The following is a 14295-nucleotide window of genomic DNA, read 5'->3' as shown; positions in this document are numbered from 1 at the left end:
TTGACCTAAAGTAGTAACTCAGCCACAGGCAGCAGAACTGTCCTTTCTGCTGGAAACCGGGCAGTGCTGGGGGAGGAGAGGTGGGCACACAGCGAGGTCGCTATACCTGGTCATCCCACCAGGAAATTCTGTGCGCTTGCGGGTTGTTCTCATGCTAGAAAAAGGGAGCAAGGTAAGATTTTGTTCTAAATCAGCAACCAGTACAACTGGGAAGTATTTCAGCTTCCTTTAGAGGATTTCCCAGGCCAAGCTCCAAGCTAGAAGTAAATAGGCCATTATGTTCTTCCTCATCCTTCTGCCCTTGCTGTCACAAGGATCATTCACAAAATCTGTGAGTTACAGAAGAAAGCTGCTGCATAAACTCATCGTACTATTTTATGCTGAACCCATACAGCAACCTACCCCATGTCATCCTCTCCACCCAAGGCGTAGCTGTGATAGCAAAGAAACTGTGCAGTGCCAAGGGAAATTACTTCCCTCTCTGCATTTCTGACCACACTTTTATATCCCACAACATTCATTAGGATCAAGTAGAACAGAGGTGTGGTAAAGAGGGTTTTAATAAAGTGAACACTACAATGAGCATTTCTTCCCTGAATAACTCCTTGGTTTGACTGCACAGCAAAATTGAGTCCTTGTTGCCCTGGACATTACAAGAGGCAATCAAGAGATAGCTGCTGTTCTGAAGTGTCTATAGTGTAAACGTGGAAACAAAATAATATAGTCCTCATTTTATAGGCAGGAAAGAGAATCAACATCTCTAAACTCCATGGCTAGTACATTACCCACAAGGCAATCTTTCCTGTTCTGCACCAATTAACACCACCTGATCTGCAAAGGGTTATTCCACCCTCTCCCACAGATACAAATAATTTTTAAAATGCAAGCTGGTGGAGAATCACATTCTTCTTGTGCAAATAAATGAAGTGTCACATTTTCCCTCTTTGATTATTTTTTTTTAATCGTGGAATAATGTGCTTATCAGTTCCCCTTGTACTGCAGCCTGTCTGCACAGAGTCATCAGGAGCTGTGATAAAGAAGAAAGAACATCACAAAGATATTTTTATCTTTGGACTGGAAAACATTAATCATTTTTCAACTAGCTGTTCATTCTTACTCATCCTTCTAGATGTTCATCTCATGCTGAATGTTAATTTTGGCTGCTCTGTGAACTGAGCTATGGACAGTTGTCCAAATCCTGAAACATTTAGCAAGTGGCCAAACACAGGTGAAAAGGAGCAAGAAGCTAAAAGTCCTAGAGCACCCGTTCAGCTCATGGACATCCAAATGGCCCTGCTGGATGTTGTTGCCTCTTCAGATCTACTGCCTTGGCTGCATGCATAGTGATCCTTAACCCAAAACTGTCATAATAATCTGAGTATGTTTAAGCACTGTGAATAATTTGCCTTGTCTCAACTAAATCACTTTGAAAGAACTGGGTTACATGCGTGGTTACAGTGGAAGCTGTACATGCTTCTGCAACTTTGCCCATCTCTCTGGTTCTCCTGTGATTACTGTAAAGAATCTTCATGTAAGGGTAGGGAACGGCTTTAGAGAAGAGTCTGGTTTTGGTTTTGGTTTTTTTGTTTTTTTTTTTTCCTGGACTAGATCTACCCTAGTATTCAAGTTTATGGCATTTATCAGTGTTGACAAATTCCCTGAGAGACGCCCAACCCCCAGCAGGTGCATGGACACACATGCCACACATATGTGGGCATCACACACACTCATTCCCCCTGGTCCTCGCAGGGTGTCCACAGACCTGCTTGCCATATCCTGCACTCACCGTGACCTGCTCTGCTGATTTGTGATTCCAGCAGTAGGGTAGATCACTGCCCTAAGAGATAGGCAGGCTGTGCTCATCTACCACCTGAATCAACAGAGGTTACTACCCTGGTACTAGAGTTTCAAAGACAAAAACTGGGACAAGTAGAGGGGCTGTCATAGAGATTTTGATAGAGCGAGGGAATTACGAAGATTTGAGGGTAACGTCTTCCTTTTCCTGAGTCTTTTCTGCAATGACACACTGAAACACTTTAATGTAAGGAGAAAGGGGCACACATGTAGAAGGAATATTTATCCTTCTGAGATCTCTTCTCTATGTGAGTTCCCACCCAATCTTCGGTCTTATCCTACCATCTTCTTTATTCCAGGACTGGCAATCTTTCAACAAAGGAGGGGCAGGTTGTATTTTTCTTTCCCCAGTTAGCTATTAAGTGTGCCAATGGAAACTTGGCGGGAAGCTGGAGATGCTGCTTCTGCCTGTGGCAGGCGGTCTCAGTTCCTGCTGTATTTGGAGTTCTGTGGAGGCCAGAATCAAATGCATCTCCCAGATGTCTCTTTGAAAGTGCCATAGGTCTCTGACTGCTCAGAACTCCCATATTCTGTGTCTGTGTGATAAACCTGACCGAGCCCCATCCCTTCCTTGCTATTGTCTTATTCTGTGCTCTGCAGCTTGGCTATAGTTGGGCAAGTGGCCTTAGGAATTGAACTACACAAAATACCAGCCCCAGCACCCTGGCTTATAACAGAAGGAGGCAGTCGACTAGAATAGTGTGGCTGGGGAGTAGCCCCAGCTATGCACTGTGTGAGGCATCTTTCTTTTTTTCTATTTATCCAAAAGTTTTATTCTAAAACAGAAAGACCACACAGGGAATGCATCTTCTACAGAGAACAGCTAAATCCTAAGTGGCTGAGACAGCAAGTGTTGGGACTGACTTTCGCACAGACTCCTTGAATAACTGGACCTACAGGAACACTGACATTTTGGGGATAATCAAGCCCCACTCTTCATAATTCGGGCAAAAGCCCTCTGTGAGTTCACAACATCCTTATGTTTCCAGCTACTCCTGTGTGTTAGGTGCAGAATTATCCAAGAAGACAGGAAAATGTTGATGTCACTGGAAATCATGCAACATGTACTTTGAAAACAGACTCTGAAGTAGCCCCTTAACCATGGAGGAACTTGATTATTTAACATATACTCAAATGTTCTCCTAGACCAAAGCTACACTGTATGGTTTTGGGTATGTATGGGGACTTATTCTCATACGTGGATTCATTCCTCTGTTTCCCCCAGGGAGCAGCTCTTTTGCGCACTTAAACGAGCTGGAAACAGTTGAAACTAAATCCCAGTATGTAATGTGAATCCCGCATTTAGTGGGTTTGACTTTTAAAAACGTGAATACACACAGGCCCTGATGACTTCAATAGCATTTATGGGTGCTCAGTGCTTGTATAAATGTCACACTATTTATAACATATTTCTGTGTCCTTTTTTTTAATATTCTCTGTTGGCCTGTCTCTTTTCCACTGTGGTATCTTTGACTGACATAGTCACATCAGGATGTAGTATGTGTTTGAATAATTAAGAAAATACAAATAAAAGTTATCTTTATTCTAGTCCATGTTTTTCCATTGCTTAACCACCAAAGATAACAGTACCATTTCACCACTGCTTTTTACATTCTATGGAAGAAAAATACTTTTAATTTTGCAGTGGTTTATTAAATGCTCTGAGTCCATTTATTTGCCCTTAGAGGTTCCTCCCTAAGCTTTAGAAAATAGTTTCGGCTATATCCAAACTCATGCCAACTTCCTGGCTTCTCGGCCGCAACCCATCAGCGAGTGCTCTACTAAGAACCACTTTAAGGCTCTCCTTGAACCTCTTCTTCTTGCTGCTTCCTACGAAGAAGTAGACAAGGGGGTTGATGCTACTGTTAACGGTGGAGAGAACAACGGTGACATGGTTCTGCTGGCTGAGCAAAGATGACCAGTGGTGGTAATTCAGAAGGTACAAGAGCCGCATGGGCATGGCAAAGATGAGGAAGACGATGACTGTGGCCACAATGATGATGTAGAGCTTTGAGGAATGAGGTCTCAGGGAGTTCCGATGAATCCTGATAACCAAGATCAGGCTGGACAGGATCATTAGAGGAATGAAGATCATGAAAGTCAGGATCCACGTGAAGATGAGCAGTGCTTGGCAATGGTTGCCATCGTCGAATTGTTCCTTCGTTGAATCGTCTTTGCAGGTTAAGTATTCAGCTACTGTCATCAGAAAAGACAGAGTCCACAGAATTGCACACACAATTGCCGATTGGTGCTGTGACCGGTGGCATCGGTACCAGATGGGGTAAACAATAGACAGACACCTCTCAATACTGATGGCTGTCAGGAGATAGAGACCAGTATTATAGCCAAGAAGGAAGACAATAGATAGCGTGGTGGTGACATAATAGTAAAAACCATATGCGAATCCAAAACCAGCAATGTACTCAATTGACAGAATGAATGTACAAAACAGTAAGGAGATATCAGCAATGGACAGGTGTGTGATGTACGCAGTGAATGGGTTTCTTTTGATCTGGAAGCAGAGGCACCAGAGGACAATTCCATTTTCACAAAAACCCAGGAAGGAGATGATCATAATTACCCAAAGTGGGGTCAATATCTCCCAGACCCTTTCCTGTGTAGAAAAGTTTCTGTGCATTGAGATGTTCTCTGTGCCTTCGCTGGGATGAAACGTTATGTTTGACTCATCCATGGGGAAAGCTCAAGTTTGGATAGCACAGCTCTTCCTTCTGTAAATATGTATAAAAATATACTGTGAGCATTGTGTGCTCCTCCCCTCCCCCTTTTCTTTCTGTTTTGTGGACCCTCAGTTTCTGGTCATAACTGAAAGCCTTAGCAAAAGGAAAACCAGATCTGTCATACTGATGGTAAGTGAAACCCAGTTGGAACTACTCTTGGCAACGTTAAAGATTGCTAAGCCAGTCATGCTAGTAGAAATCCTGAGCTTCCTTCTCTATGGGGTTCAGCATGTGAGTGCTAAAACACAGCTAAAGATATACTCTCAAAGAGCTCTTGGATGAGTAATGTCTCCATCACATTGCAAAGTTTCACAATATAGTGGTCATGGATGGCAATGGTGGTTCTTGTCAGAGCCCTAGATTGGTCTCAGGTCTATCTAGCTGCTGTTGAAGCTAATTACATTTTCAGTTAAACAGATGTATTTGAAGTAAATTTAGCTCACAAGTTAGTTTTGTTTTGTTTTAGTTTTTTTTAATGGTATCAACATCACTTTTCCAGGAAGGGCTTTAAGTAAAAATAATATAGAGTAGCTCAGCATCGTACTCCCTCCAAGGACAGAAGTGGAGGGTAAGGAGAAATGGCACTGTTTTGAAACAGTCATTTTTTACCAGCTTTAAATGTCATTTATCATAGCATAACATGATTTAACCATGTTCACACACTCCAAACACTTTGTACAATTGCAAATATCCTGCAAACATTACAAATCCAACCCATCACAAGGAGAAGCAGTTGTTGAGGTTCACTGCTATTGTTGCAATGGTTTTAACTGTTGTTTTGCTGCATCATGGAACAAATTCTCCTTCTGTATGTCTCTTGCTATCTCATAAGAGAGAATTGCCAGCATTGGCATTCATTGTCATACAAGTATTTAATGCCCTCTTCCTTGCTAACTTCCTGGCTGCCTCTCTGATGATACCAAGTCACATTCAGGCCCCTTGCAGATTTACTGATGTTAACAGGGACTAACTGTTGCTATAAGCTTGTCCAGCTGACTTGGTTCATCCATATAAGCAGCCTTGTTCATTAACATGCCATAATGAGAAAGCAGTCATATCCTCAACATTTAAAAACATCAAATGCAAGGCAAAGAAGCTTTACTGGAGCAACTTTTGCCATGATTCACCCCTACCATAAGTTTTCTTTCATGAGTTCTGTGCTTCCTGGATTTAAAACAGCTTCATGAGACAGGATATCACAGCATAAAAAAGAGCATTCAGTAAACAACCTGGGAAGCCTCAGGGCTTGCTGGCATTGAAACCTCTATATGAATGTTAATGATGATCCCACCTGCATGTTGACCTTGGCACATCAGCTGTAGGGAACAAACAACATAGCTGGAAATGGGGTAGAGAAACGAGTGTGAATGCAACAAGTAAATGCAGAATGAGTAGCAAGCCTTCCAAAAGCACTGTTCTGCAAAAACTGCAGAAGAAAGGTGCTCAAACACTGTGCTGCTGGAAATGCAGTAAAGTTTCACAGGAGAAAAGGACAGGAGAAGCTCTCTACTTCAAGAGTTAAAACAAATAGGAGAGGAAAAACAGAATTAAAAGACTTGGACTGAAAAAAAAAAAGACTCAAAGTATGAAAAGAAATTGATTCATATCTCTGTATAAATGCAGTATTTCTCTCCAGAGAGCAAAACAGAGAGGAAAAAGTTCTGGACTTACGAAGGTCATTCCCACATGAGAGCATTCAGAGATGAAAATGGAAAGAATCCTCTCCTTCCAGATACATCCATGGTCTGTTCAGATTTCCCTGAAGCTGTTGAAGAACTTTCCTGAAGAAACTGAAGGCTACGTTCTGCAACCATTTGCCTTTGGTAAGAGGGGGAGCAAATAGTGACTGTGACCATGACTCCCTCAAAAAGAAGTGTGCAGTTCTCCCATCGCTCCAAATGTCTGAGGCACGCCAAATAAAGGGCCCCAGGCTCATCATCTGAGACTGTGCTTCAAATGGCATCACTTAGTAACTGGCAGGTCATCTAGCTGAAAGCCTGGGAGTTAACTCTTCTGGGAACTGAATGGTGGTGTATGGAAAGTTGTCCTGAGCTGCTACGATACCAAGAGACATAGTTTAAACAAACAAACGTGAAGTGAGTAGAAAATCTATTTGGGGATGGTAAGATCTGAAGGAAAAAAATCTCAGTTTAGAACTGTGCCACCACATGCCATCTAAAATAATACAAGTTGATTCATAAATTCGCCTTATATATTTTAACATGAGAAGACAGGAAAGTGAGAAGGTTAGAGAGAGAGAGAATGAAAGAGAAGAAGTAAATAGAGAAAGAAAGAAAGAGAAAAAATATCGAAGGTGATAAAGAAAAGAAAGAAAAGAAAAAAAAAAGAGGGAAGGGAGGGAGGGAGGAAGGAAGGTAAAAACTAATTCACAGAATGAAAAAAATAGAAAAAGAGAAACCACAGGGCAAATAAAATAGCCACATCATTTTGTTAGTCTCAAACATCCATTCGTCTTGGTAAAAACTCTATCTTGAGACTATTCTGCCAGAAAAACCACAGCAATGCAAAACAAAAATCTGTTCTTGAGATATAAACTGTCTCCCCTGAAAAGTTCAAACAGGCGTAGGAGCAGATAGACTCTTTGAAAAGTCCCCTGAGGATGTCCCCTGCCTTTGCCCCAAGTATTAGGTTGTTTTTATATTCAAATATTAACAGAACAAACATTCTTAGCTAAAAAAGGAGAGAGTTTGCTTGGCCTTCTCCTTTAGATGTTTCACTAAAACTACCAAATCCCTAAACGGGAAAAAATACTAACAAATGTGAGAAATAAATGACCCCAAAGGGAGGGTCAGAATAAAGTTAGGAAAGAAACAGAGTGAAATAAAACAACTTCTAATTGTTTTTTGTTGGCTTAAATTGTAATCTACTTTATGTTCAACAGCTATGGGACCAAAAATTTCAAGTTACTTCTGTAAAAGAGAAAACCCTGTTCCTTCCCTGTAAATTGAAATACACATACGAGTAATGAGCAAGCTCGTAGGAATGTGTTAATATTTCAAGATTGACCAGGTACCTGAGTTCATAGCCCACTCAGTCTGCTACACAAATGCAATCTGGAATCAAGGGTTCCTAGGCCTCCATGTCACCATGGGGCAGGTTGTTTCCAAAAGCTCTCTCACACACACACAGCATCTCCTTCATGACTGGTGCCTGAGGCACCATCAATCATCATTTACATGTCCAGAGCAGCAGTGAAACCTGGTCTTGAAGGGAGTAGGTCACGAACACAACTTATCCATGGTGACTTCAGGAGTAACAGGAAGATTGAATAGCACAGTGTGACCCCAAGCCTGCTGACCACTGAGTTTTTATATCAGGTGCTGCCAAGAGATGGAGTGGCTGTTTCTGAATCAGTTTAATTATTCAGATATTGCACAAGGGGGCTGCAGTAACAAAGCATGGAACCCCAAGAGCTCTGAGGACTAGAAATTAGTACTGACAATAAAGACATCATGGACAATATGAATACTGTGTTAATTTCAATTTGAATTGAATATACAGCAAGATGTAATGTATGGCAATTTATCCTAACTCTTTTCTCTCAGACTCTGATCTGGTGGGACAGAGCAGCTTGGCAGTGGATGTAAATTGATGGTACTAACACTTCCAAGTATCCTGTATGGATGAAGCTAGCAGTGATACTTTTTTAATCTCCAATTCCTGGAAGCAGAAGGCAATCTGAAAAGAACTTGCAATTCATGCATTAAACACAACCAACAGCCTAGGATTTATAACCAATTTACAGGAGTTTATGTGGTTGATACAGGTGCCAATATATAAAAGAGCCTCTGCGTACCTGGGAGTCAGATCTCCTAATGATATACTTACACAGCCCCTAACAAAAACCCCTAAGGGATGAGCTTTGACAGCACTTTCAGGCAGTGCAATCTTTCCTGATGGTCCTTCAGTCACCACCACTTTCCAGCTGAAATTCACTCCATGATTATTCTTCTCAAACAAAGGTTAGGAGCTGGGCTTAGGTTTCAAGGGAGTGTGGTCTGAAGAGCGGGGCTCAAACAACCAACAGAGTCCAGGAGTGACATGCTGAAAAACAGAGGAGTTGCAAGATGATGAAACCCCAAATGGAGGGCTCTAGGGTGCCATGGAAAGCAAACAGAGGACTCTGGGGCACAATGGGGACAAATGCATGAGTCACAAGTGTCTTAAGATCCATTAAGGCTCACAGATAAGAGCCAGAACAACTTAGGGTTACTCCTCAATAGGTGATATGAGAATATCATATGAGTTAGACCTAGGGTAAACCTTAGGGTTAAGGTTACCCTAACCCAAAACTCGCCACAGAATTTTCTAGAAATCTTTTATCCCACTGTTATCAGCCATAATCCTACTATATGTTCAGTTTCCCTAAAGGGTGGTAATTAGTGGATTATATTTCACAGGTAGCAGCCATGAAAGCTGGATTTATTGTTGGCTTCTGCAAAGCAACATGAAAGTTTGTGTCACTACCAAGTTTTGAGGCAAACAGAAATCATCTGTTCATAGTTCAGGTTATGGTAGGAGTTAAGATTCAAGAAAACAGAAGATGAAGACTAAATCCAGAATTAGGGTTGAGATGCAGACAACTTGGTGGCCGCTCAGTTGTTATAAGGCCAGTTGAAAAATCCTGTTAATGCCATCACAGGGTTGTGTCTTTATAACAACAGTATGGAATAGCAGGCTCCAAAAGCAAGGAGCTTTTTTGCTAGAAATCCTCCTGAGAGATTTTTACAGTTCAGGCTGGTAGAGGTGATTAATTTTTTTTTCCCTGGGTGGGTAAGACCCACTGCAAGTTGTTTATGAAAGTAGCTTTAAGGTTGGCAGCAGAGGCCCTCTGAGAATCTGTGAAGAGCCTTATCTGAGGTAAGAATAAGGTAGCTAGTGTGAGATGGCAGGTCAAAATAGTTTGGTAAGGCTATTTTCAGATTAATCCCCTATTCTTTATCAGAGATGTTTTTGAATGATGCGTGCGTTTTATGTTCTTCTCTGAAATGGTTGATGAGAAAAGGGTAGTTAACAGGGGATAGAAAGCTCGGGGTAGATGGGTCCAAACACACTGTGCAAGGCTCTGGAAATCTCTGGAAGAAACGTGAGGTATCTGGCCCATTACTATGTTGCCCAGACTGGCGGCAGGTTAGAGGGATTGTTTACGTGTAACTTCATGGACTGACTGTCACGTGAGCATGGGAGGATTTGGAGATGTTCCTGCTCCTGACCTGAGCCACACCTTCATTTTTCCCACCTCCACAGCTCCGGGTGACATGCCAGGGCTCAGCACTCAGGGGTGATGGGATGTGGCAGGAGGAGCAGAGCTCCAGCTCCAGGGCTCCAGGGGGAAGATGTGCACTGCCTAGGCACGTTTCTGCCGTGGGTAGGAGGACAACCCCAGGCTGGCTCCACTTGTGCAATCTCACAGCCAGATGGGAAAACAGCCAGTTTGGGTACAGAAGCTGTACGGATGCCTTCACAGGATACCAGGTGGCTGCATTTACCTGCCTGGGTGCAGCACACCTTGTGTTCTGGATCTGAGCTTGTACCTCTGTGTGCTGGTGAGGCAGCACCCAGAGGGCAGTTGCAGGGAGTTTCCCAGATCAGAGAGGGGTGGGGAGTGGAGGGGGAGTACCAGGAAGTGAGGAGCTCTTGGTGATGTTGTGAGCTTGGGAGAAACTAATATAACATAACAAACTTTCCTCTTGCCCTTATTTCTGTAATTTTTAAGAAGGAAAAAAAAAAATATAATGTTTCAAAAGTTATAAAAGATGAAATGAAAAAGTATTCCTGGGCGAGGAAAAGAATATATGTGTGCACTAAAACCCCCAATTGTTCATCTCTCAAAGACTCTCTGTAACATCTTTCTGGATCTATTTCTTTAGAAGTGTCCTTTGCAAATGGAAATGTGTTCCTGCTCTCTGCCTGCCTCCCACCAAGTTCTAGGGAGGGGGAACTTGGGCCTTAATGGAGTACAGAGCAGCTGTCTTCTTTCTTCACAAACCAACCTCACATCTTTCTGTACTTCTGTTGGTTAAGCTTCAGCTGTCTGAGTCTTTGGTTGTGAGCTGTCAGGCCCCTGCAAAGCCTCAGCAACAGTTTGTTTCCTATCTTACTCTTCATGAGAAATCACCATGAGTCCTCCTATCTTCAGCCATGCTGAATGTGAGGAGGTCTCCTCTATCCTTAGGTTTCAGAGGCTCTTCAACTGTCTGTAGACTTACCCTTTATTCCTAACATGCATAGTAGGTGGCAGCTCTTACCCTGGGAACAGTGGGGTCTGTTTCCAGTGGAGATCTACCCTTACTAAAATCATTCTGAGTCTTATTTCCCTCCTGGGCCAGTCACCGGAGGCACAAACACTATCACCAAACCCACCATTGTCATACATGAGAAAATAAATATACTGCACCTGCCTGCTAGCAGCCACCTACCCTGTCAGCTACCAAGCATTAGGGCCACCACTGCTAAGTAATCTAAGACAATACAGGAAACAATATTTTCATTCTACATTTTAATTTTATATATATAAGAAACCACTGGGAAGAAAATGGGATAAGAATGGAAGTAATAACTTGCCACATATGATTAACTAGTATAGGCAGTTTAGAACATTTTTGTTTTCATTGTTGCAAGCAGAAGTTGCAGGATTATAAAATATGAGAGACATGTGACAGGTGTCAGTCAGAGCTATCCATAATAAAAGGTTGGAAGAAAAACTTTGAGTGCAAACTAGCAGCAAACATAGCTTTCACTTTATTTAGGTTGAGATAAAATAGTGTGGTTATGTCCAGCTACCTCATATAGACTAAAGCACTTTGTATTACTGATAATAATAATTAAAGAAGGGTCTGGTGCTCTATCCTTCAACTTGTGTTGTTTCTGGACGTTCCAATCAACAGATGTCCAAATCCTTCATGAAGGTTTGCCCGTCAGACTAAGTTGTGTGAAGTGCCTGCCCTAGCAAGAAGAACTACTCTGGAATAATCTTTACTCCTGATTGTACTAATCTGCCTCTTCTTTCTTTTAATTCTGTTTTTATTTTTATTCTGAATCACAGATCCGTCATTTACATGCATTTCCAACCTATCACAGAAGTTAGATGTCATGGTTATCCTTTGTTTGCTCTCTGCACTGCAAAAATGGGCAGTTAAGTAAAAACCTTGATGCTTGTTAATGTGAAACCTTAGTGGGTTTGTTTGGGTTCACTGAGCACTCACGATTTTTCAGCTGAAGTCTGGTGGACCACCTCTCTTCCTGCACTCTGTTGCTACATACAAGAGGAATAGCTACAGTGCTTAGGATCCCTTGTACTGGAAGGTTATTTAAAAGGATAACTGCCATATGGAGGCACCAGTACTTCAAAAAATCAAGGTAGATGATGTAAGAATTGTTGACAGCCTTTTCTTGAACACTCTTTGGACTCAGCCAGGATAGGTCTGTGACTCCTTAGGGCAACACCTTTACAAGTCATTTGATGGCATGCTTGCAAATGTAACCACTGTGTATGGATGTAATTAGATAATAAGCGGTGAACAAGAGTTCTGTAGTGATGGAACTGAAAGAACTGTGCATTGCTCTATGATTCTGGGATTTAATAAAGGAATTTGCATCTGAACTGTGAAAGTGGTCTAAAAGTCCATGGATTAATTAAGTATTCTAACATTTCATTGTGGGTATCACATAGTGGTTCTGCATGGAAACTCTAGCCCAGTTTTCTCATGTCTCTTTTTTCCTTTATTGTTTTGAACCTCCCACAGTGCATCATGGAATAGGACTTTGTAATGCAATCCTCTTTTCTCTTGCTGTCCAATTGGGAGCCTGACTGACAGAGATGAGCCAAAGCACGATGCATCAAAACATCATTTCAGAAGGGAAATACTTCTTTCTACTTCAGAATTTTTTCCCAAATGTTGAATTTTTAAGATGAAGAATCTCAAGTAGCCTAATATCTTCCTTTGTATGTTGTTTTTCTATTATTTTTTAAATGCTTCTAATGCTAGCCTCTTTACAGATAAAAAATATAGACTCAGAGATAATTTTTATTTTTCAAGGTGATCCAGCTTGAGCACGAGTGCAAAACAAGCCCATGCAGTAGGTTTACTGCACAAAGCCAGGTCACTGAATGAAAACACTGAAGTGTCTGTCTTTTCTATCAGGAATATATTTTAATATAAAGTATATTAAAAAAAAAAAAAAAAAAAAAAAAAGACACACCAGCATTATGTTTTCTGCAAAAAGGATATTGTTTAAGTGTAGGAAGAGTACAAAACAATGATTCTGAGGGTAGAAATCATGAGACCTGAGACCTGTGTTTACTGTGTCTTAGACTTCCTTAACCTCATTACTCCTCTACAAAATGGAAGTAACATGAGAGCATGGGGAAGATAACTGCAAACCTGTGAGATGCTTAGCATGGTAATATAAATATTAAAAATACAAGGAATTCACCTACTACTTCAACCTCACTAACACAGCAAGAAATTAGCTTGATTCTATTACAGTAAAAACAAGAGGCTCTTTTTTTATTATTTTTCCACCATTTCTAACTTTCTCTTTTATATCTGACAGAAATGGGACAAGATTCTCATCTGTGGTAAGTCATCACAAAGCCATGGAAATCAGCGCCTGTGAACCAGGTAACAATTCAGCCCCTTCACATGAACAAAGGCTGCTCTTGGGGACTCCAGGTTCAGGATTTCTAGCTCCCACAGTGATGCATTGCCAAATCCTGCCGAAGCTTCAGCATGAATATCTATATTGGCTGTGTCATCAGTTTGCTTCCAGAAGCAGTACTGACTTATCCTCTTCTATGCATAGCTTGGTTTTGTAACAGTATTTGCTCTGCAAACTTGAGATAACACCAAAAAAAAGTACGGTAGTGAACAACAACCAACTGAATTGCAGATGGAGATAAAAAAACTAAAGTTCTTTTTGTTTGGGGTTTGGGTTTTTTTTTTAATTCTTGCATCCAAACATCTGATTCCTTCTTCCTCTAAAGTAAAGAGGTTAAAGGCACCACTGCACCGTCCCTTCCTTTAGCAGAGACTTGTATCAATTAAAATGTGTTCAGAGTCATTTGAAGTCTCAGTCTTTTGCTAATAAAAAATATTTTCCTCAGAATTTAGATGCTCCAGGAACTATTGCTGCCTCTATTTCATGCTGAACACATTTCCTAGGACTATGATTTTTCTTCCTTGTCATGCTTTCCCCTTATCTCTTGATGTCAAGGACATACAATTTTTCTTGCCCTGTGAGGAACACAATAGCATTTCTTTGTAGCTCTTGGCCATGCAATATGTGCTGCTAGCCACAGTGGAGCCAGCTGCAAGGAGGGCTTCAAGGCATGTCCCAGGTGGACAGTTGTGTCTTCTTGTTCACCCACGGTGGGATGGAGTGGGGCTGAGCTGGCTGCACAGAGGAGAGCCAGGGTAGCACAGAAATGGTCAGATTACCACTAGCCCTCTAGCCAACACAATCCCAGTAAAAACCATGGGATATAGCCCTGGCAAGGAAGCACTTAACTACACTTTGACTGCTCATGAGGCACGTCAGTTAAAAAGACAAGAGAGTTGGCAGCTCTCTCTCATCTGTCCTGTTTCTCTGCCTCACTCTCCTATATTTTTTTTACTCCAGGTTCCTAGCCTAATCTTTTAATGCCTTGTTGTGGTTTACATAGAATCATAGAATCATTTAG

The 14295-nt window shown here is 41.5% G+C and overlaps 1 protein-coding gene across 1 annotated transcript; it reads right to left on the bottom strand.

Moving 5' to 3' along the window:
* Nucleotides 1-3556: 3556 nt before the first annotated feature.
* On the bottom strand, nt 3557-4546 carry MAS1 (MAS1 proto-oncogene, G protein-coupled receptor). The gene has a single exon (XM_008944113.1). The coding sequence runs from the start codon at nt 4544-4546 to the stop codon at nt 3557-3559; it is 990 nt and encodes a 329-aa protein (XP_008942361.1).
* Between the last annotated feature and the right edge of the window lie 9749 nt (nt 4547-14295).

Source organism: Merops nubicus, unplaced genomic scaffold (genome assembly GCF_000691845.1).
Source record: "Merops nubicus isolate BGI_N331 unplaced genomic scaffold, ASM69184v1 scaffold45467, whole genome shotgun sequence".
NCBI lineage: Eukaryota > Metazoa > Chordata > Aves > Coraciiformes > Meropidae > Merops > Merops nubicus.
This window is presented reverse-complemented; position numbering and strand designations above follow the sequence as displayed.

Coding starts and splice junctions, on each gene's coding strand:
- MAS1 (XM_008944113.1), bottom strand. CDS start 4,546: ATGGATGAGTCAAACATAACGTTTCATCCCAGCGAAGGCACAGAGAAC.